This window comes from Emydura macquarii, unplaced genomic scaffold, assembly GCF_026122565.2.
Source record: "Emydura macquarii macquarii isolate MOO-44397 ecotype Brisbane River unplaced genomic scaffold, CSIRO-AGI_Emac_v2 contig_2457, whole genome shotgun sequence".
Classification (NCBI taxonomy): domain Eukaryota; kingdom Metazoa; phylum Chordata; order Testudines; family Chelidae; genus Emydura; species Emydura macquarii.
The window spans coordinates 15,220-39,378 of NW_027132594.1; the positions used below are offsets into that span (position 1 = coordinate 15,220).

At 42.2% G+C, this 24,159-nt stretch overlaps 1 protein-coding gene across 1 annotated transcript in view; it reads right to left on the reverse strand.

The window, feature by feature from the left end:
- Positions 1-24,159, reverse strand: part of LTBP1 (latent transforming growth factor beta binding protein 1) — a gene marked incomplete at its 3' end in the record, with an annotated part of 277,622 nt that overhangs the window by 7,129 nt on the left and 246,334 nt on the right. The window contains exons 23-25 of the mRNA XM_067562644.1: positions 12,572-12,715; positions 4,220-4,402; positions 3,014-3,100 (exon numbers count right to left, since the gene is read on the reverse strand). Coding sequence (XP_067418745.1) covers positions 3,014-3,100; positions 4,220-4,402; positions 12,572-12,715 — 414 coding nt within the window. The remainder of the gene's footprint in view (positions 1-3,013; positions 3,101-4,219; positions 4,403-12,571; positions 12,716-24,159) is intronic.

Genomic DNA, 24,159 nt, shown 5'->3' on the forward strand with positions numbered 1-24,159 from the left:
GTCCAGGAGTCCCCCTTTGGCCTTCGGGATTAGGAAACACCAGGAGTAAAACCCTTTCCCTCTCAAATATTGAGGAACTTCCTCCACAGCCCCCATACATAGGAGGGATTGCACCTCCTGGACAAAGCGTTTCTTGTGAGAAGGGTCCCTGAAGAGGAATGGGGATGAGAGGGAGGGGTGGATAGAAACTGGAAGGTATATCCTACTGTCACTGTACTCAGGACCCAACGGTCCGATGTTATAGATGCCCCTGCTAGGCTGAAGAGCAATAAACAGTCCAAAAATAAAAGGGTGGGAGGAGGCTGGATCTGATATGGTGACCAGTACTGCATCCTGAGGCACACCTTCAGAAGGCTTGCTGGGGTGTCTCTGAGACCTCAACTGGGAGGCTGAAGTGGACGCGAGGGGCTGGCACTGTTTGTAACCTCTTCCCTTTCTCTTGTATGGCTCCTGTCTAGGAGTAGAAGAGAACCAAGGAGGCTGCTGGGCCCTGAAGTGCTTTCTGGCAGCTGATGGGGTGTAAAGGCCCAAGGAACTCAGGGTGGCCTTCGAATCCTTCAGGCCATGCAGCCTTGTGTCCATCTGCTCTGAAAAAAGAGAGGAGCCTTCAAAGGGGAGGTCCTGGACAGGTTGCTGGACCTTGTGGGGGAGGCCAGAGCACTGGAGCCAAGAGCAATGCCTCATGGTGACTGCTGTAGCCATTGTCCTGGCTGCTGAATCGCCAGCATCCAGAGCCAACTGGAGAGAGGTCTAGGCCACATTCTTGCCCTCATCTAGGAGGGCCACGAACTCCTGTCTTGCCTCTTGTGGCAGAGTCTTTAAATTTAGACAAGGAGTCCCAAAGTTTAAAACAGTATCTCCTGAGCAATGCTTGCTGGTTGTAGATACGTAGCTGAAGGCTACCCATCGAATAAACTTTCCTCCCAAAAAGATCTAGTCTCTTTGCGTCCTTATTCTTTGGAGTAGTGCTCGACTAGCCCTGTCTATCTTGCTTATTTGCTGCAGCAACCACCAGGGACCTCTGGGGGAAAAGAAGGGGGCAGGAAGAGATGTGAGTATAGACATTCAAACCTGCTCGCTGGTACATAGTACTTTTCCTCTGCCCTCTTGGAGGAGGAGGGGATCAGAGAAGCAGGCGTTTGCCATAGGGCCTTGACTGGTCCCTTCACTACCTCATTGATGGGCAAGGCCACCTTGGAGGGAGCTGTTGCAGCCAGGATGCCAATTAGGCGCTGGCCAGAGGGCTGGTGCCAAAGTCTAGTGGTGTGTAAGCTGGGTAGCAGTGGTGTGCCCTGGGTGGAGCAACAACTTTTCCATCAGATTCTGTAAAGGAGTCACTCCTCGGGGACCACGGTGGAGCTGTCCTGAATTCTGTCTCCACACAGTGCCGCAGTTCCGGGGGCCGGTGACAAGTTGGTGACTGCCATGCTGGAACCATGGCCGGTTTGCACCCAGAGGGAGCTGTGGGTGCAGGTGCCAGGAAGGACCCTGATGCTCCCTGTTCCCTTCTGGTTCCTGTTGTCTGGGCTGGCTGCCCTTTCAGCTTCAGTAGTACCAGGAGAAAAGGTCCTTTGCTGCTTGAAAGGCCTGTAGGGTTGAGGGGATCGTCAGGTTGCAGGTACCATGGTCGCGTCTGGAAGTTGGCAGAGGGTCTCGCACTGGACTCAACACCCTAGGCAGAGTTGACAGTACCATCGCTGGCTCAGGGGAGGAAGAGTGGCCTGACATACGTCTTACTGTACCGGCCTCTCCTCGCTTGTGCCTCTTCTGCACCGGTGAGCTGCTTTTTGTGCTTCTTCCTCAGCACTAGAGATGGTGAGTGGTGCCAGGAAGAGCCCAGTGTCAGAGGAGCACTCCGTACGGATGCCAACGTGCTTGGTGCCAGTTCTGAGCAGCTCAGCTCCGAGACGGTCTGAGTGCTGCCACCATGAGAATAATCTTTAGCCGAATGTCCCTGTCCTTTTCAGTGAGAGGTCTTAAAGTCCCTGCAGATCTGGAACTTATCTTTAACCTAAGTTTCCCCCAGAGACTTTAAACAGCTAGAGAGCGAGTCGCTCACTGGCATTGATTTGCCACAAGAGGCACATGGCTTGAAGTCCAGGGACTGGGGCATGTCCAGCCTCCTCAACGACAGGGACGGCTATTCACACTACTCATTTTTAATGTAATATGAATATACACAGTAACTTCAGTTAAATATTTGATCTGTAAACTGCAAGCCTGATAGGAACAAACACACGTAGCAACACTTGTAGCTACTTTATAACTCAAGGCAACTATGTAGATTTCCTTCTAACTACATGAAATTACAATGTATTTATACCACACTGTTGAAAATTCACTTTCCTGAATTAACAGTGGTTTCAGCCTTTACTAACTCAAAGGAATTTTACTGATCTTGCTCTTTCTTGCCAATATTTCTTGCCTACACACTCTCTTTCTCTCATGCACATATTTTATTTTGCTCTCTCCAGCAAATACTTATTTCTTCACATATTATTTTATATAGTGTTATCTTCAAAATATCATTGCTAAATTTATTTTCAATTTTCAAAAAAACTTCAACATAAATCATTCATTCTCCTTGTAGCCTGCATGCTAATACAGGACAGAACCCTCTCCCTGAACCTCCCTTATCCAGTAACTGTTAAAAACACTTGTTATTTATAAATTAAAGACTGGCTTGTGCTACTTATACATGAACAAAAGCTGGGATATGTGTTTTCAACATCTAATCTTATAGTATAAGATGAATACAGGGAAAATACTGTGAGTGTTACAGCACCTAAGATGCACAAAATGTGAATAATACAAAATTGTGATAGTGTCACATGCTAATTACAGGTTTATCATAAAGTAAGTATTTTGGAGTGACATTTTACTTCAAGATCCTGTTCCTGTCATGTTGAAAAACTGAAGTAATATGCTGACATTGCTGGTTACATAAATTATCTATTAGAATTTCTGAAATGTTTATACTTAATACAAGTCAGTATATCTAATTGGTACTGACCTTTGTAATTCTGTGCAATGACTCCATAAGATGAAACACCAGAGGGGATGAAACCTTTTCCTTCAGGACACAAATCAGTAAATTCAGCTGGCAGAGAGATAAACCAAAAAATCATATCAGAAGAAGATCAGTTATTTTGGAATCTAGAACTGTAACGGAAAGTCAACTTTTCACGTACACTAATACATTTTAAAATTCTTTCTAATTCTTAGAAATCTTAGGCAACTTTTCCTCTTATTAATTTCTTTTGGGTAACCCTATTGCCAAATACTGCAGTCATAACATAGGCAAACTTTCATTGACTTCAACAGGAGTTTAACTATTGTCTTCAACAAGAGTTTTGCCTCAGCAGGAACTAAATAAATACTGCATCATCTGGCTCACAAAAGGAATGAATTACGTTGTGTTGGAGATGGCATATGCTCAAATGCAAACAAATCTTGTTTTATATTTTCAGAGATAATGGCTCTTTCCAAAACACTCTGTAATAGGCACAGTTTCACCAGTTCAAAGATGTGGCTAAGATAAGAGCTGAGAGAACAAGAAATCACTTTTCTTTTAAAAGTAATCTCTTGCATTCTGAAGAATTTACACGTTCTATCTTAAATGATTTATTCAAACTAGATATTGAATATCAGCCATCATTGTTTACACACTGCTTCAACTACTGCTATCAATGTTTGTGATAAAGACCACATGGTTATGCTCTCCTAATTAGTATTTAAAGGCTAAAAAATGTTGTGCAGACAGCATGATTAACTGCATTATACAATAGATAGGCAGAAGAATGTAAAATTAATGTCACATTACTGCATAAGATAAACTGCTATGACTAATGACAGGCAGACTCAAAATTATAAAAATGCTCATCTTAATTTGTTACTTTATGGGGAAAAATATAACTATAATGTTACAGTAACATTTGGCAAAAGTTTGTATCAGAAATGTTGTTGCTTTAAAGATCATTTGGAGATAGTGTTGGCCACAGAAAAATAATGTGCCGTATTTATCATTGCTGTAATTCCAATGAAGCCAATGGAGTTACACCAGAGATTAACTCTTCCTATTACCTTTGTGTGAGTAGAAATTTTGCCTGGATTAGTTTTGAGTAATCTGCTGCAGGAGATGGCCCTTTATGAGTAGCCCTATACTAATATAAAGCACAACCCTTCAGAAATTACTACTGGATGGAAAGCCTCCTCTTACCAGTTCCAAAGACGGGGCATGGAAAGATTTCACAGTTATCACCCCAGCCAGCACCCAAAGTACAGCAGCATTCTTGTTTGGTGACATTGGATGTTAACACATTATCACAGAAATTAGCATCGTTTAGATTGTAGTAGCATTCCTTCTTTTCATCTTCAGGTTGATCAACATCTACTGGTAAATCTAAAGATGAAAAATAAATAATAAAATAACTTGTCAAATTAATCAGTTTCATAAGAGATACAGGAGAAAAGCAACTGCATGATGCTGTCATAGTACCATTTTCTATCTCCAGAAAAATGTGTCAGCAAAAGATTTTGGTGGATTTTTTAATCCTGTAAAGAATAGTAGAAATTCTCAAAAATGCTTTCTCCTGGTTTTTACAGACCACTGTTTTCAGATTTAGGTGTTGGAAGAGCTTCCATGTTTGCACTTTTGCTATGTTTAAGCAATGCACGTACCTCTACTTTTACTATTAAAAACAACACTTAGCACTTACAGAGTGCTTTTCATACGTATATCTTAAAGCATTTCATAAAGGTGAGTATACATTTTTACAGATGCAGAATATGACACACACAGAGTGATAGGGTCTGATTTTCAATACTTTCAGCTCCCATTGCCTTCAGTGGAAGAAATAAGCTCAATACTTTCAAAAATTAGGTCCTAAGTGACTTATGCAAAATCACATAGTGAGTCAATGGGAATGACAGGAACTAACCCACCTTCCTGACTCTCAGTCTGGTGCCTCATATATTGGATTACAATGGCATCCATTTTTAGACTAAATTATGCCACAAGCACAATGGGAATATGGAGAAGATGCAGTTCCCAAACAACAGCAGCTGAACAAGGCATAATTCCTTCTGCAGGATGTAGGATCTAGGCAGTACTTTCTTTATCAGGAACCAGGGGACATATCCCCCTCTTATAACAAGGCGGGTTTTTGTTAACTGCAGTTGCATTCTACTTTTAAGCAGTATTTGACAGCAATAAGCAGAGGAATAAAAATTTATTGACTACAGAAGAGAGGTTCCCTCTTAAAGAATTTATAAGATCTATAGGAGAAAATCTCTCCCCTGCAGACCTTATAAACTATTCAGGAGAGAGATTCACTAGTTCGTCTATGGATTTTAAGAATTCTACAATGATAGTCTAGGATATCATCCACAGTTTTAAGGAGTTTAAAAAACATATGGGGATCTCACAGTTCTCAAAATACCTAGTGACTAACTGCAAAACATAGTTACTAACTCTATAATTAACAAGAAAACTTATCAAAACCTACCAAACCATAGTTAAAGGGCACTGGTTCTCCTTTGAGATAAATTAATAAAACATCTTTGGAGGTTTTAGAGCAGGCCATTTTAGAAATATGACAAAACAAAACAGTGAATGTGGAAAAGCACTCAAATCTTTCATGTTTCCAAAGTACTTAGTCCATCTAACCTCAAGCTCTCACAAAACATTCACCTCTGGTAAGATCTGAGATGTGAGAAACTACAAGTGGAAATTATTTTTGTTTCCACAGTTCCATAATTCCAGACAAATATATAGACTACGACATTTTGCATTTACATTCTCCATTGCATTGGTGCTTTGAAACCACAGATGTCAAATTTATTGGTAAAAAGCATCACTTCTGCTGGGGATTTCAGAATGGCAAACTCTTAAAATGAAACGGTTTCTTTTTCCTGTTAGAAATTTTTTTTATATTCAGCTCTTCACATGTGAAAACACATATCTAAAGCAATATAACAAAGAGTGATCCAAAATTATTCCATGTTGGCTGATTTTGAATTTTGATTATTTCAATGCAGATTATAAAGTAATGTTACTATCATGAGAATTTTTTAAAAATGGTCTCAAATTTACAGGAAGAGATGAAATCTTTATTTTATGCTTCAGTTATAATGTATTTCAAAATAATTATGTTATATAAGAATTCAGATCAAAGCTGCCATGTGGTTACATTGTCTTGTCTGTCTTAGTGTTCTTTTTATTTGTATTTGGCTTGCAACCTCAAAGATTTGTCTTGGTCTGGTCATCAGGAAGAAAAGAGTCATGGCTCCTTTAAGAGTCCCCTTCCCCTTCAAATGTGGAGGGGTACCATATTACCTAACCTGGAGGCTGGCTGAAGGGGCTCAGCTAAGCCATTGGCCATCTGTGCACCTGGGGCAGGGTATATATAACTTGTCCCTTTGGAGGGAGCCCGCTCTCATACCCAGATTAGCAGTTACCACCCTCCCACCAACGGGATCAGAGAAGGGCCATATTTAGTGGTCCGCTATGGGCATTGCACTAGTTGCCTTTTTGGTGACTGGGAAGGAATATTTCCCTGACTGACAGATTGGCTGAAGCAGGGTGGGCTTTTTTGTCTTCCCCATAGCAGTTCAGGAACCTGGAGAGGTAGGTCAAGAGGTAAAGTTCAAGGTGTTGTAACTTAGCAGGTGGCAAATATCCAGTTCAGGTATTCATCCCTGGGGTCTGGTTCCTTGGTACACTGGAGCCGGAAGTAGATGTAGGAGAAGGATGAGAAGGAGTTGGGGCTCCTAACATCTTGCACAGTGAGAAGACAAGCTCCTTTTTCCAGCCCCTTAATCCTCATACCAGGAGGCTGACGGAGTCACAGCAATAACCTAGGACCTGGTTTGGGAGGGCGGAGGGCTGACAGCACTTCTCAGATAGGTGAAAACAAGTGAGGAAGGAAGGATGACCTGTATGAGTTATTGCTGGATGGTTCCCAGATGAGTTAAGTTACTAAAGTTGTGACCTTACATCCTGTCTTTCTTGTATCCAGCTAGTCTAGTGGTCGTCATTTGTATGAGAGAGTTTGTTACGAGAGAGACCTAGGTTCACTTCACTGTCATAGCATCTATCTCATTTCTGGGTCTTTAAGGAGCTCCAAAGCAGCCTCTCCATGCTAATTATGGAATGAACCATCCCCAATCCTATCAAGTCCTGTTTGTTGTCAGGATAGGGGCTGGGATGTGGGAATCTCAAAGGTGGCAATGGTAAAACAGGGGTGGGGGGGATAAAATGAACCTCAGGCTCTTACTTCCATCAGTGCTCTGCAACACACACACACACACACACACACACACACACACACACACACACACACACACACACACACACACACACACACACACACACACACACACACACACACACACACACACACACACACACACACACACGATGAAATGAAAATGTTAGCACATAAGAAGTAAAGTAAGTTTTACTAAGATTATGCTCTTTAATTTTCATTAGCTACAACTGGTTTAATATTAGTATGCACAAAACATTTCCTTTGTTGTGCCTATTATTGTGTTTTAATTAAAGAGAGTATAATAAGCATTTATAGCTTTTAGTTCAAAACACATTTGAATTTGTTTCTAACTTCCTTAGAAAAGTGAATATTTTGGTCTGAGGGCCTGGCAGACACTTCTATTCTGCTTTAGTACAACGTTGCCACCTATAATGCAAACTCTCCTTTGCTGTTTTGCCAATGTAAGTAAGTATACATTAAAGGAAACACCCAGCTGAGAGCTATTTCATCTTTGTTAGTTTAGTCTGTGGTCTCCCTTCATCAGATAATTACAATTTTCCATAATGTACTGCATTTCATAAAGTATGATGGTTTTGTGGTATCAGCTGATGTCCAATAGGAACCAGATTAAGACTATGATGTGTCGTAGAAACTCAACCGAACTAAATCTGTTATTCCAAGGTGAGAGAACAGTACTTTAGCCACCAAGTTATACATTTTCTTTGGACATATGCCACATGTCTAACTGAATCAGGGCCAAAGGCTTAAATAGCAGAAACACCATGTAAGTTTTCACACCATTTATCAGGGAAAGAGCATCAGAGACTGTCACAGGAGAAAGGAGAAACAATCTCATCGTGTGATTATTTATTCCTATTTTATATTTGATGTGATGATTTCTCCTCCCATTATCTGTTCAGCACTTTAATTATCTGTTGTTTACACAGCTGTGACTGAGGGTTAGTCAAGTAGGCGTCATGAATGTTTGGAAAGTGAGTGAGACATAGATCTTTAAAAAAAGAAATTTACAAAGGCCAGTCTGTGTCTACAAGCCTATAATTTCTCTCTTCTCTCTCTCTCTCTCTCTCTCTCTCTCTCTCTCTCTCTCTCTCTCACACACACACACACACACACACACACACACACACACACACACAAAATTAACCTTTTAATAAACAGATTCTTTTAAAAAATATTTTGGTGTAATTTTTCCTGGGAAAAATTGATTAGTAGCTAGACATTTATTTTCTCACAATTTTGGTTATTTCTGATATCAATGTTAAAAATTGGGAAATTTAACTATATTAAGGAATTGTGGGATAATACAGTAAGTTATCTGACTGTTTGGATTTTTAAAAATATTTATTAACATTTTTCAATTTTTTTTTTATAACAAACCAAAGAAATGCTACATACCAACATATAGACATTTATCTAATTGTAAATATGATGGCTATATTAGTGCTATAGAAAATCCAGTTATAAAAAGGGGTGACTAAATACAGACTACAGGTATTTTAGGGATTTTTATATCTTAATATGGCCATGATCCAGCAAAGCATTTAAGCATATACTTAACATTAAGTCTATAGACATCAATGCAACTTAAGTAAATGCTTAAAATTAAGCACATATTTAAAAACTTTGATGAATTGTGCCCTAAATTATTATTGTAAAAAATAAAATGTATAGGGTTGATGGAAATGTAAATTAAGAAATTATACAGCAGTGCCCTTTGCCTTCTGTCTGAATCAGAGGAATATTTCTAAGATAAAGAGTTAGGAGCAAATTAGGGACCTCTAGAATCTTAGGAAATGATTCTGATGGAAATATACCTTAGCAAATGACATAAGCAATACAAACTTTCAGGGCCTGATTTTCAGCAAGCCAGTAAAAATGTATGCTCCCATTTTCTATATGCACTATAGAATATGTAAGGCAAATCTGCTCTGTTGCACACATGGCAAGACAGGATGCCTATCTTTTGGGCATGAGTATGTACAAATCAAGAATTTGTGCATGCACATCCAATGATGCATGTTCAAAAAAGACATACATTGGTATGTAAGCAAATACTTGAAGATCAGACCCTCAGTTAGCTTGGGTAAAAACAAAAACTATATATTTCAATCAAATTTATTTGTATTAGTAACAGTACAAAAGGTCTCTCTTGAAACTTAAAAACATACAGTTTGGATTTGGACACCAGACTCAATCTAGTGTCTAGTAAAAATTAGTACAGATTACAAAGTCACCAAGAATAGTCTGACATCACTGGCAGTCTCTGTTTAAGGGAGGCCCAAGACTGAGGACTAGAGAAGTTACTGGTCAGGAATGATGTACATTGTCAGAACTATGGAAATCAGAACAACCAATTTCCATATCAGATGTCTGTGAGCTGCTTCACAGTTAATAGGCTAGAAACAGATGCCCCTGTTAGACACCCCCATGACTCTTCTCTTTGTCATCTTCTCCTAATCTCCCCCCAAAAATCTCCTCTTATCTTTCCCCTTGAGAATCCCAGCTTTCCAACACTGTTAGCTATTTATTTGTTTTTCTATTCATGAAGTTTCCTGAGTTTTTGGATCATAAATTTATCACTGGTCTTTGGTGAGGCCATATTTTATAGAACTGGTCCAGGAAGAAATACAGCATGTTCTGGATGCCAAAACTGCATACTTTTTATTTCATGAATACCGGTAATCCACTGTCCTGAGTGCCCCAGTAATTAAGCACATTATTTTAAATACCCAGGTGAGAAAAAGATAGAGCTGCAGCCTAAGTCCTCAATCCTTCAACTGCATCTGCACAGGTGGATCCTGGGAACTATGCAGAGTCATATTGACTTCAGCGGTCAGGACTCCATCTGAATTAAAGCCATGGCAGGACTGGGGCCTAAATTCTCCTTTTACTGACCTGTGTGTGTATAAGCCAGGTTCTTGCTGTTGTTTGAATGTGGTTTATGCATAAACTTTGGATTTTCAATTTTTGCTTAAAAATATATATATATTCTATGGTTGCTAACTGAAGACAGACTTTTTCAAATACATATTATCCTTTACTGCTTCTGAAGTCGGTACAGATAACTGTGTGTACTGGAATTTTAAGTGCACAATGGAACATGTTTTCTTTCATGACGATTCATAATTATGATAACACGTCAAAGATTATTAATTACTCAAGATATATTGAGCTGAATATACACAAAAATCCATTATAAAATCATTTACGTAACTTGTTAAAAGGATACACAAGCATATTCAGTAAATCAAAAATAGACAGGAAGATTTTTTTTCTCCCCCCAAAATACGAAAAGGCACAAAAGTCCAGCAGATTTTCATTTTATATAAAAGAAAGCTTTTGTTATTTCAACAAATTGCTTCTTACTTTGGGGACAAAATAAAGAAAGGAGAAACAGATGCTTTGCAACCTGCATATTCAAATTGATGTTAAATTTATTTTTGTATTGAGTTTAAATGAATACTGAAACACAACAAGATGGCTGGAACTAACGAGCTGTAAGTTCATATACTGACAGGATCATTTCAGGACAGATCAAATAACAGATGTATTTCTGCCAAATGAAAGGAAGGCTCTAGGTCCCCCATGGTGAATAAAGAGAAGTGTGAACATGAAAAGGCAACAGACTTTAACCACATGTGGAAAAGTCCCCGAATTAGAGTTATGCTTCAGTTATGCCCTCTCCCTACCTTCAGTAGAAATGGCATCCTGCTTCTCTTTAGTAGAGTGGAAGTAGGATGACATTTTTCTATGTGCAAAATAGCACACGTATAAAAAACAAATATTTCGCTGCGAGAGTAGACCTGTCCTCAGTCTAACTCTTTACCATTGGTTCACAATTTGTTTCATTAGTGAACTACCAGTAGCTGTTTCACAGACAGTGTTGCACTACCAAAGTGCTTACCTGTGCAAGTACATCTCAGGAAACTTTGCAAAACAAAATACTGAAGAAAGCATGTACTCATTAAGTGGAACTCTGTGAATAAACTATAAAGAGCTGTTTAGTTCTAATTCTTTAAAAGGAGGAACTTGCCTCTTAGGTGTTGCACAAAAGAAAACTTTGATCTATTATTAGGAAGGTAAAAATGCACTATACTCAGTAAGTCAAATCCTGGTTCCATTTAAGTCACCAGGAGTTTTGCCTCGTGCACAAGGTTTGGAGAGATGGGAGACAGGATGAAATTTCCAAGGTCTTCTGAACTATGTAGACTGGCTATTGGCAGTACAGCAAGTTATTCTAAAAGCTATTCAGAAGCTAGCTCAGCCTGCAATGTAAAACCAAAATGAAAACAACAAATATTTGTTTGCTTGGGGAAAAATCTCATGCAAATCAATTTGTCCACCTCGTATACTTTAATGCCCCTGTTCCTCTCCCCAGACTGGAGCTGTGTAGACCACTTGGAGGCAACTTTCTGAGAGAGAGTCCTAAGATAATTTTTAAGTAAGGTGCTTGTAGAAGCATCCACAGTGTGTTGGACACTGAATAACATAGAGAAAGGCATAGTGCCTGCTCTGAAATGCTCACAATCTAAAAAGGCAGATCAAGAATAAAAAAATAGGGGCAAGAGGCTACAGTTCAACCGACAAGTAAAGTATTCAACATGACTGCCCATGTCTTGATGATCCAATGGTTTGGGGATTTTTCAAACTAGATAAACAAACTGCCTCTCAACCACTGACTTTTGTGAGTTCTTCTGTTATCATTCAATAAGAAGACTGGATAACCAGATACGACTTTTGCTCTCAACATTACACTTCATTCAACCTTATCCAGACACCGGTACTCCCCTACATACATTTTAAAAAATTCATTTTAAATCTCGTGCCATAGCCTTAATTTCACTGCCAAAGATCAACATTGAAATCATTGCCACAGCATGATACCAAACATGAGAAAAAATGTTCCACAAAACAGACTGTGAGAAAAAAGGCCCTGCTAATCAGAGCTCTGAGATAGGTTCATGTACAAAAATGAAAGGCACCTATGCCATATTTTTGTTATTAATGATTTATAGCATGTTCAAGCATAATAAAACCGAAAGCACAAATAGCTTATTATGTTACTATGACTTAAAAAGGGGTCTAAAACACATTTTTTTCTTTACAAAACAGTGATTTAACTACAGCAATAAATAAAATCCAAATGTACACAATTTTCATTGCAACTCTTCACCATTTTTTACAGCCTTTCACACTTTTTTATCCTTGTTATGATTCAGGAGGATGTGCATTTTTTACGTTTTGTATCATGTCTGCAAGCAAAGCCACCGGTATTTTACCTGGTGATGTGCGGAAGCGACACTGTCCAGTCATTGGATCATATTCCTGGTTTTCATCAGAACACAGACACAGGAAGGTGCCTTCTACATTGTCACAGAGGGCTTCACCACATACTCCACTCAGCATTTCACATTCATTCACATCTGGAAAATGAAGCATAAATTGATTCAGACACGTTCTCCATCACTGACAGCTCTTTATTTTACCTACTGTGTCTGTGCCAGGAAAACAGAGGTGATCCTTGAGGAACAATTAAACCTGACTCCCATTAAGTGGACTCCTAAGGAAATTACTTAGTCTGCGGAGATAAAGTCCATTGAAAAACCACAGTAAAATTATAAATGCTGGTGTTGATTTTAAGGTAGACCAGAATCCTAACTCTTTTACTCTCCCTCATCACCATTTCTTACAATGTAAGATATTGACTCCTTTTGAGCTGTATTTGCTATTACCAGGATAGCAGGAAATCCACTGTATTTATTTATTTTATTTAACAGATATTGTGTCAAAACGTCCTGTCATTCTTTCAAAGCTCAGTGAAATCAAAGAGTTCAACCATTCATTAGATGACAGCAGGATTTAGGCCCTGGTATACAAAGAGAATTCTCCTTTCCCTACCCCCCCAAAAACTGCCTTCTTGGGGAGAGTCTCCTTTTTGTCTTCTAAACTTATTTTTGTCTCAGATCCCTCACCCACAAAACCCTATATGTTGCTCTGGAGCCCAGAAACATTATTCTGGTATCACCTAGTGAAGCCCCGTGGAGTAATGCAAGTCTCCTCTTCCACACTAACGGCTAGGTCCCACAGTACTCAACTGCTCTTGGCCTGGGACCAAAACACATTCCATGAGTCCTAAACTTGGCTCCCAGCACTTCTTACTTCATCTAAATACTATGAAAAGTTGGTATTTGACAGGAGAGTTGTCCATGGTTTGAAAGACACAGGATTCCCCAAAATGCTCAGCACTAGTTTAACTCTGCTCCCACTGCGATCTATAGGAGTTTTAGATCTGACTGTCCACAATACAGCATATCCACTAACTACATAACTGTAACATTATTACATTTTTTCATTATTTAGACATTTTATTTTGCATATTTAATTGACAATGTACAGAATAATATTTGTAACAAAGCATATTGGCTCTTTTATCCACCAAAATAAACATGTAGGCATATAATATACTACTGATTTTTTATGTTTTTATCTTATCTGGATCAGCTAACTTGACACTTTCTAAATTCATTTAATTAATTATTTTCTTTTGTTTCATACATATCAAGAAGTTAAAAGTCTTCTTAGGGGAACACTGTTTACAAACTATACAAACATATTTTCCATGAAAATATTTTTGGTAGAATGTTTACATCAAAATCCTTTACAAGCACGTGAGAATACTTTCAACATCTCCTATAATCTCATTATCACATGCCCAGTTCAGCAAAGCTATGAGGTTCTTCCACAGTGCAGAATCCCATTTATTTGACTAGCAGCTGAGAAACAAAAACCAGCTTCCACAAACGTTCTTTTATTCTTCTTCCCAGCCTTACTTTTTTCTTGAATTTGCCTTAGTATTTGAAACGTCATTATATGCAAAACATTACACACAAACTGCTGATTGTGACATTACAAGAGAGAAGCAAATATTAATACAGCGCCACATGGGACAGCTCATACTTAGGATTGGTAGAATTCAATTTTTTTTTTCTAATTTCAACAACTAATATATATTTTTATTTTTCATTCTCCCCGTCTCCCCCCTGATTTTTAACTATTTTTATTTTTACAGTTACTGGAAATTAAGGTGGGGTAGGGTTGGGCTTAGGGCTGATAGCGGGGCTACTGAAAGCTCCCGGCACTGACAGCGGGGCTGCAGGACCACGGGGCCCAAGACACTGAGGTGCAAGGTGCGGAGAAAGCTGTGGACCTGGCCCAGTGGAACAGTGACTCTTGGCCAGGACTGCAAGGAGGACGACAAACCTCTGGCTGTGAGGTACTGCTGCATAGTTATTGCCCAGAGACAGCTCCCATACTCCTGGCTGGTGAGTGAGGGAATGGGGCCTGGCCATGACAGCAGAGCTGCAGAGGTCTCCCTGCACAGCCGCATAACACCTGATCCCCCCGCCCCCCATACACAAGGGGAGGGGAAGGCTACCGTCTCGGCAGAGCACAGCAGAGACCCCCAGCCTGGACCATGAAGATGGGTCCCTGGTTGTGGGGAAGACCACTGTACTGCAAATGGCTCCTGCCTAGGGTCAGAGCCATTCAGCAGCAGGGCATCCTCCCTTGTGGCCGAAGGCTCATCCTACCTCTTTCTTGCCATCCTGGCCAGGGTCTCAGCTTTGCCACCACCTCACACATTGCGCCTGCAGGAATGGGGTGCTGGCCTTGTGGCAACATAGAGAGACCTCTGCAGCTCCACCATCACAGGAGCGAGGGAGCAGGTCCATGACAGTGGGGTGGAAGCTGCACTGCCACAGGGTGGTGAACCCGACCCCTAAGGCACAAAGGGGTGGGGAGGGGGCAGGCTGCGCTCCCGCAGACCCTCACCAATATTTTTATAATTGGTTTCAAGATGTCAGCTCAACTCGATATTTAACACCACCTATCTATTAAAACTGAATCCTGCCAAGCCTAGTTACAGTAGTTCAACTGGCTTAATTTGTTTCAGTTTATATTTCATACCACTGAAAAAACCCATTGCGTGCTTAGAATTAATTTTGCAGAAATTTATTTCCTTTCAATTCTGTCACTAGAATTAAGGAAATCACAAGTTGAAGCAAGATTAGCATTCATATCAGATGAAGGCCCCAATCAAGGAAGGCATCCCTATTCAGCATAGCATGTAAGCAGGCGCTTATGTCAGTGGGATTTAAACATGACCTTAAGCACGTGCTTCAGTTCCTCGGTTAAGTGTTTTCCTGAATCTGGGCCTCAGTTAACTTGCCTAACCACTCAAAAATCACAAAACCAAAAAAACCCCCCCAGTTACCTACCTCCTGTAACTGTTGTTCTTCGAGATGTGTTGCTTATGTCCATTCCAAGCAGGTGTGCGCACGCCATGTGCAATTGTTGGAAGGATTTCCCCTAGTGGTAACCCATCAGGTCGGTGCAGGCACCCCTTGGAGTGGCGCCTCCATGGTGCTGTATATAGGGCCTTGCCGACCCGCCGCTTGTTCGACTCCAACAAGGGGGAAGGCGGGTGGGTCTTGGAATGGACATGAGCAACACATCTCGAAGAACAACAGTAACGAAAGGCAGGTAACTGTTTTTTCTTCTTCAAGTGCTTGCTCATGTCGATTCCAAGCAGGTGACTCCCAAGCAGACTAATGGAGGAGGGGTCGAAACTCACAAAATTGCTGACTGGAGCACCGCTCTGCCAAATGCTGCGTCATCTCTGGCATATGGAGTGATGGCATAATGTGATGTAAATGTGTGGATTGAAGACCATGTTGCAGTCCTGCATATCTCCTGTGTGGGGATCTGTGCCAAAAATGTCGCTGAGGAAGCCTGCCGCCCTCATAGAGTGCACTGTCAGAGCCGGGGCTGGCACCTTGGTCAGATCACAGCAGGTCCTGATACAAGAGGTAATCGATGATGAAATCCTCTGGGATGACACCAGGAGACCCTTCATCCTGTCCGCAACTGTGATGAAGAGCTGATTTGAATTACGAAAAGGTCTAATTCATTCTACATAGTACGCCAATGCCCGTCCGACATCCAGGGAATAGAGACTGAGCTCCCTGCTGTTGGTATGTGGCTTTGGAAAGAACACCAGTAAGAAGATTTCCTGACTTGTGTAGACGTGGGAAACAACCTTGGGGAGGAAAGCCAGGTGGAGACACAGCTGCACCTTATCCCTGTAGAACACTGTATATGGAGTGTCTGAAGTCAATGCCTTGAGTTCAGATACTCTCCTTGCTGAGGTAATTGCAACAAGGAAGGCTACCCTCCACGAGAGGTATAAGAATAATCATGTTGCTATGGGCTCAAATGGAGATCCCATTAGTTTATTAAGTACCAGATTAAGATCCCAAACCAGCACTGGGCAACATACCTGGGGGTAAAGCCATTCTAAGCCCTTGAGGAAGCGGGACACCACAGGATTGGCAAATACTGAGTTGACCCCCCTCCTCCAGGTGGAAAGCGGAGATCGCTGCCAAGTGCACCTTTATGGATGCGGCTGCTAGTCCTAGTTGCTTCAAATGCAGCAGGTAGTCCAAAATAAGAGGCAGCAAAGCCTGCATTGGGGAGTCCTCTTCTGCGTTGACCACACGAAGAATCTCTTCCATTTAGCTAAGTACGCCGGCCTGGTGGAAGGCTTTCGACTACCAAGGAGGACCTCCTGCACTTGCTCCAAGCACTTTGCTTCCCTAGGGTTCAGCCACACAGCTTCCACACCATGAGATTAAGTGACCCTAGCGTGGGGTGATGCAGCTGACCGTGGTTCTATGTTAACAGGTCCGGAACCAATGATAGGGTGATCAGGGTGCCTATGGATAACTGAAACGGTATTGTGTACCAGTGTTGTCTGTGCCAGACTGAGGCTATAAGTATAACTGAGGCCCTGTCTCTCCTGATTTTCAGGAGGACCTCGTGAATGAGAGGAAACAGTGGGAAAGCATAGTAAAGGATAGTGAACCCAGGGAAGGAGGAATGCATCTGCCAGAGAACCTGGGCTGTATCCCAGGTAGGAGCAAAATTGTTGACACTTTCTGTTGGACCATGTCACGAAGAGGTCTACTTGGGGAAATCTCCACCTTTAGAAAATGTCTCTCGCAATATCTGAGCAGAGAGACCATTCGTGGGTGTTGAAGGAGTGGCTGAAATGGTCCGTCAGCTCTTTCTGGGAGCCAGGCAGGTAAGAGGCTTCCAGGTGTATTGAGTGAGCGATGCAGAAGTCTGATAAGCCGATGCCAGCCACAATTGGAGAGGTCTGAGTCGCAGCCTTGCATGTTGGACCACATACATGCAGGAGGCCATGTGGCCTAGAAGCATTAGGCAATTCTGAACTGTCGTGGTGGGAATTGCTTGAAGTTTTTTATTATGGAGCCCATAGTCTGAAAGTGAGTCTCTGGCAGCAACGTTCTGGCCTGGATGGAGTCCAGCACTGCCCCAATGAATTCTATTCTCTGTGTGGGCACTAACGTTGATTTGTTTACATTCAGCTGAAGACTCAGGCTGACGAAGGTCGACTGTATTAGAGCAACATGAGCATCCACCTGTGCTCTGGACTGGCCCTTGACCAGCTAATCATCCAGATATGGATACACTAGAACACAGTGTCTCCTTAGGAAGGTAGCGACGACAGTCATACATTTGGTGAAATCTCTCGGAGCAGCTGAGGCCGAAAGGGAGGACTGTGAATTGATAACGACTGTGTCCTACCATGAACCTGAGGAATCTCCTGTGGGAAGGTATTATTGAAATATGAAAATAGGCATCTTTTAGGTTGAGGGCTGCATACCAGTCCCTTGGAACCAGAGAGGGAATAATTGAAGCTAGGGAGACCATGAGGAATTTTAGTTTCTTTATGAATCTGTTGTGATTTTGCAGATCGAGGATGGATCTGAGTCCCGCTTTTGCCTTCGGGATCAGCAAATATCTAGAATAAAACCCCTTTCCCCTTAGTTCCTGAGGGACTTCCTCTACTGCTCTGGCACAAAGCAGTTGCTGCACCTCTTGTATAAGAAGTTGCTCGTGAGAGGGGTCCCTGAAGAGGGACGGGGAAGGGGTGTGGGAGGGTGGAACAAAGCAAAACTGGAGGGAGTATCCCATTTCTACCATACGTGAAACCTATCTGTCCGATGTTATTAGAGCTCAAGCGCAGTAGAAATGGGATAAATGGTTTTGGAAAGGGGGATCAGGATCCGATTACTGTCCTGGAGTGTCACCTTTGGGTGCACCCTCAAAAATTTTGCTTTGGCTCTGACAGCTCTTTGCCTGAGCCTCTGCCAGGATTGGACGGTTGGGGCATTCTATGCTTGTTACTTCCACCCCTCTTTCTGGAAAAGTCCTGCCTGGGTTGAGATGGGTAGAACCTCTGGCTGGACTGGGGCTTAAAATGCTTCCTCTAAGTGGAAGGAGTATGGAGTCCCAGGGATTTCAGAGTTGCCCTAGAGTCCTTGAGGCTGTGGAGCTTGGAGTCTGTTTGCTCTGAAAACAGCCCCACTCCTTCAACGGGCACGTCTTGGATGGTGAACTGAAACTCTGGTGGGAAGCCTGACACCTACAGCCAGGAGCTTCTTCTCATAGCAAGTCCTGAAGCCATAGTCCTTGTTGCTGAGTCTGCTGCATCCAATGCATCCTGTAGCGATGTTCTAGCGACTGCTTTGCCCTCTTCCACCATGGCCCCAAACTCCGTCTTGGTCGTTTGGAAGAAGATCTTTAAACTTCATCATCACTTCTCACGAGTTCAAGTTATACCTGCTGAGAATTGCCTGCTGGTTGGTGATATGCAGCTGAAGGCCACCAGTGGAATAGGTCCATTCTTTTGAACTCCTTTGACTTGAGCGTTGGGCCCTGCTTCTCCTTCTCATTCGTTGCGGATACCACAAGCGAACTGAGTTGTGGATGAGTGAAAAGGTACTCATAACCGTTGGATGGAGCAAAATACTTCCTCTCTATCCCGTTGGCTATGGGAGGGATAGAGGCTAGGGTTTGCCATAGTGTTTTTGTTGTGGTCTGGATAATTTTGATTAGAGGCAGAGCTACCCTTGAGGGACCCTCCAGTGTCAAAATATCTACCTGACAGGCCTAAGTTCTGGGCCATTCTTCTCAGAAGTTGTTGGTAAGCTCTGTTGTCCATGGGGATGTGGGTAGCTGATGCACCCACTACCACTTCATCCAGAGAGGAAGAAGACAAGGCCCTGGGCATAATGTCGGCCTCTGGGTTGTCCTGGCCACTGGGGTCCTCCCTGTCCGGAATCTCTTTACCGGCATCAGGACCCACCTTGGTGCTGAGGTCCTCCTCGGTACCTCACCCCACGCTGGCTGCTATTGACAATCCTGCCTCCCTGCGTGTGCCGACTTCAATGCCACGTGGCAGGACTCTATGCTCTGGGTGCAGGCCGCTTGGCTCTCTGAAGTGATCGAGTATGCCCACAGGGTCCAGAAGGGCCATTGCTAGAGCATCTGCCACTGCAAAGGCCAACGTCCCATGGGGGGCGCTTGTCCCTTCTACTCTCTGTAGTGATGATTTCCCGACCTGCGCCTACTCTGCTTAGAGGTATAGGACTCTGCCTCCGAGTCCAATGATTGGGATTCTGACCACAGAGACCATGGTGGTGCCGAGCTAGATGGGAGCGTAGATTGGTGCCCAATGCGCAGGTGACTGGCGCCAAGGAAAGGGTGATCAGTGCCAAGGTGCAGGCGACTGGTGCCGAGGCGCTGGTGATCAGTGCCTGGGCAAGGATGATTGACGCCGCATCATTGCAGGCTTGCCTCTAGATGTCACCACAATCTGCGGTGCTGGAGGTTATAAGACTGGTGCCCTTTCCACTGAGCCACCATGGCAATCAAGTCCCTTGCCACTTCGAATGTGTCTGGCGTGGAAGGGAGATCCAACTCTTCCACCTCGCTCTCTTTTGCCAGGGATTCCATGTGCGCCGGAGACCCTGAAGCCAGGTGCATCTGGGAGCACGATGAACCAGCGTCCTTTCCCATCGATCACACCGTGAGTGAGTGTCCTCTGTCGGACCTCTGTTTTTTGTGAGGCACCGGAGAATGGGAATGGTGCCATACGAGTTTTGGTGCTGGCAAGTGCCAGTGCCGGGATTCCCTTGGCACTGAGTTCTTTTTTGGTGCCACTGGGTCTGTGATGGATGCCGGAGCACTGCACATGGATGTTCTAGGTGCTGGGTCCAGAGGTTGTGGACAGCGAACTGCCTCCATGAGTATCTGCCTGAGGTGGACAATCCTCTCCTTTCCGCTCCTCGGGCAGAAACTCTTGCAGATCCTGCAGTGATCTGTCTGGTGTGACTCCTCTAAACACACTAAGCAGGAGTCATGTGGATCGCCTTTTGACATAAGCTTGTGGCAGGATCCACAGGGCTTGAAGCCTTGGGCCTGAGGCATGCCCCAGTACCTTGGCGAGGGAAGTCCCCAAAATGGGGGCAAACACCCCTTAAATTAACACTTAACACTTATCTAAAAAACTGCTTAAACTAGAGAACCACTAACTATTTCTAACTATTTACAGGAACTGCATAAAATGACACAGGGAAAATGCTTGCAGAAGCAAAATAACTGAAGTTCCAATGACCATCACGGGCGAAAAGAAGGAACTGGTGAGGCAGCGGGTCCGCAGGGCCCTATATACAGCATCATGAGGGCACCACTCCAGGGGGCACCTGCACCGACCCAATGGGTACTGCTAGAGGAGATCCTTCTGACGACTGTGCATGCAGCCTGCTTGGAATTGACACGAGCAAGTACTCAAAGAACAGACTCAGATTCCTCTCCTGCACAATAAAATCCCTTTCCTTTCTACCATGTACCTGCAAAGCATACATCCAGTTCTCCAGAACTGTGCATACATGTACTAACTTAACTGTGCCCTCAGAACTTGTAAGTTACTCATGACTTTTGCCAATAAAACTCTGTACATTGATAACATATAATTTTTCTGAGGTTGCAGGTAAGGCTGCGTATTTGGGTATGATTGTGAGTAATTGGATATATCCATCCCCCAGTTCCTGGAGTAGCCCTAATCTCACACACGACAATCCTCCCTGCTGCCCAGCTTGCCTTCCTGGGGCCATGTGCTGAGCACAACAGTGCAGGAAGGCAGGGGATAACAAAAAAGAGAAGTCACTCATGGAACTAGGGTAGGTTATGCCAAATTGGGAGGACAATTTAAAATGGTTTATGAATAAATTTCCAATTGGCTTACTTGGGAGATGTTATCAGAATGTGAGTATGTGTTTAGCTTGAAGTTTGTAGGAGCTGTGGTTGTCTAGCTAAAGGGAGCTGAAAAAAGGTGAGGCTTTTTATTATAAAAACTTGTCTGTTTTAGTAGCAAAATATTCCTGCTTAAGGCTCCCAATGGACTAGCACCAGCTCTTCTTTGAACCCAGGTATATTTTTGGCTTTCACAACATCCCATGGCAACATAGTTCCACAAATTGACTGCTTGTTGTTGTATGAAAAAATACTTCCTTTGATTTGTTTTAAACCTGTTGCCTATTAATTTTGTTGGGTGACCCTTTGGCTCCTTTGTTATGTGAAGGGATGTATAACACTTCCCTATTCACTTTCTCCACACCTTTTATGATTTTACAGATCTCTATTGTATTCCACCCAGTCATCTCTTTTCTAAACTGAATAATCCCAGGCTTTTTAATCTCTTCTCCTATGGAAGTTGTTCCATACCCCCTAATCATTTTGTTGCCCTTCTCTGTACTTTTTCCAATTCTAATATATCTTTTTTGAGATGGGGAGACCAGAACTGCCCACAGTATTCAAGGTGTGGATGTACCAGGGATTTATATAGTGGCATTATGATATTTTCTGTCTTATTACTTATTCCTTTCTTAATGGATCCTAACATTCTGTTGGCTTCTTTAACTGCAGTTGCACATTGAGCAGATGTTTTCAGAGAACCATCCAGGGATAATTCCAAGATCTCTTTTTTGAGTGGTAACAGCTAATTTAGACCCCATCATTTTGTATGTATAATTGGGATTATGTTTTCAAATGTGCATTACTTTGCACTTATCAATATTGAATATAATCTGCCATTTTGTTATCCAGTCACCCAGTTTAGTGAGATCTCTTTTTAAGTCTTTGCAGTCAGCTTTGGATTTAACTATCTTGAGTAATTTTGTATCGTCTGCAAACTTTGCCACCTCATTGTTTTCCCTCTTTTCATCACTTATGAGTATGCTGAACAGCACAGGTCCCAGTATAGATCCTTCTGGGACCCTGCTACTTACTTCTCTCCACTGTGAAAACTGACCATTTCTTCCTACTCTGTCCTTCCTATCTTTTAACTAGTTGCTGATCCATGACAGGACCTTTCCTCATATCCCATGACTGCCTACTTTGCTCAAAAACCTTTGGTGTGGCATCTTGTCAAAAGTTTTCTGAAAGTCCAAGTACACTGTATCAACAGGATTGCCCTTGTCCACATGCTCATTCATATCCTCTGAGAATTCCAATAGATTGGTGAGGCATGATTTCCCTTTACAAAAGCCATACTGACTCTTCAACAATGTATTGTGTTCATTTGTGTGTCTGATAATTCTGTTCTTTACTATAGTTTCAGCCAATTTGTCTTATACTGAAGTTAGGCTTACTGTCCTATAATTGCCAGGATTGCCTCTGAAGTCTTTTTAAAAAATTGGCATTACATTAGCTATCCTCCAGTCAGCTGTTACAGAGAATGTTTTAAATGATAGGTTACATACTACAGTTAATATTTCTGCAATTTCATATTTGAGTTCCTTCAGAGCTCGGGTGGATACCATCTGGTCCTGGTCACTTATTACTGTTAAATTTATCAATTTGTTCCAAAACTTGCCCTAATGACACCTCAATCTGGGATAGTTCCTCAGATTTGTCATCTAAAAAGAATGGCTCGGCTGTGGGAATCTCTCTCACATCCTCTGCAATAAAGATTGATGCAAATAATTAATTTAACTTCTCCACAACAGCCTTGTCCTCCCGAGTGCTCCTTTAGCTCCTCAATCATCCAGTGGCCCCACTGACTGTTTGGCAGCTTTTTTGCTATTAATTTTTGTGTGTTTTGCAAGTTGTTCTTCAAATTCTTTGTTGGTCTGTCTAATTATATTTTTACTCTTGACTTGCCAGAGTTTATACTCCTTTCTATTTTCCTCACTAGGATTTCAGTTCCAATTTTAAAGGATGCCTTTTCGCCTCTAACTGCCTCTTTTACTCTGTTATTTAGCTATGGTGGCTTTTTGGTCTCTTACTGTTCTTTGTTTTTGATTTGGGGTCTACTTTTAGTTTGAGCCTCTATTATGGTGTTCTTAGATAGTTTCTATACAGCTTACAGGCATTTCACTATAGTGACTGTTCCTTTTAGTTTCTGTTTCCTCATTTTTGTGTAGTTCCCCTTTTTGAAGTTAAATGCTATTGTGGTATTTGGTAATTAAATTTAATTACATTATGGTAGCTATTACTGAGCGGTTCAGTCACATTCACCTCTTGTACCAGACCCTGTGCTCCACTTAGGACTAAATCAACAATTGCGTCTCCTTTTGGGGACTAGTTGCTCCAGGAAGCAGTCATTAATGGTGTCTAGAAATTTTATCTCTGCATCCCAGGCTGAGGCGACATATTCTTAGTTAATATGGGGATAGTTCAAATTCCCCATTATTATTGAGTTTTCTGTTTGTGTAGCTTCTCGACATTATGGTTATACCTCTGTAATTTTATGTCCACTACTATCCTATCCTGGCCTTGGTTCCCATCAGCTGGGGACAGTTGGACACCATGAATTCTGAACACACTCCCTTATCCCACATTATGTTAGGGCTGTAAAGGATGGATGGCACTGGAGCCAGCTATGCTGGCTTTATGGCTTCTGTGGATTTCAGTAAAATATTTTTTACCAAATATAAAA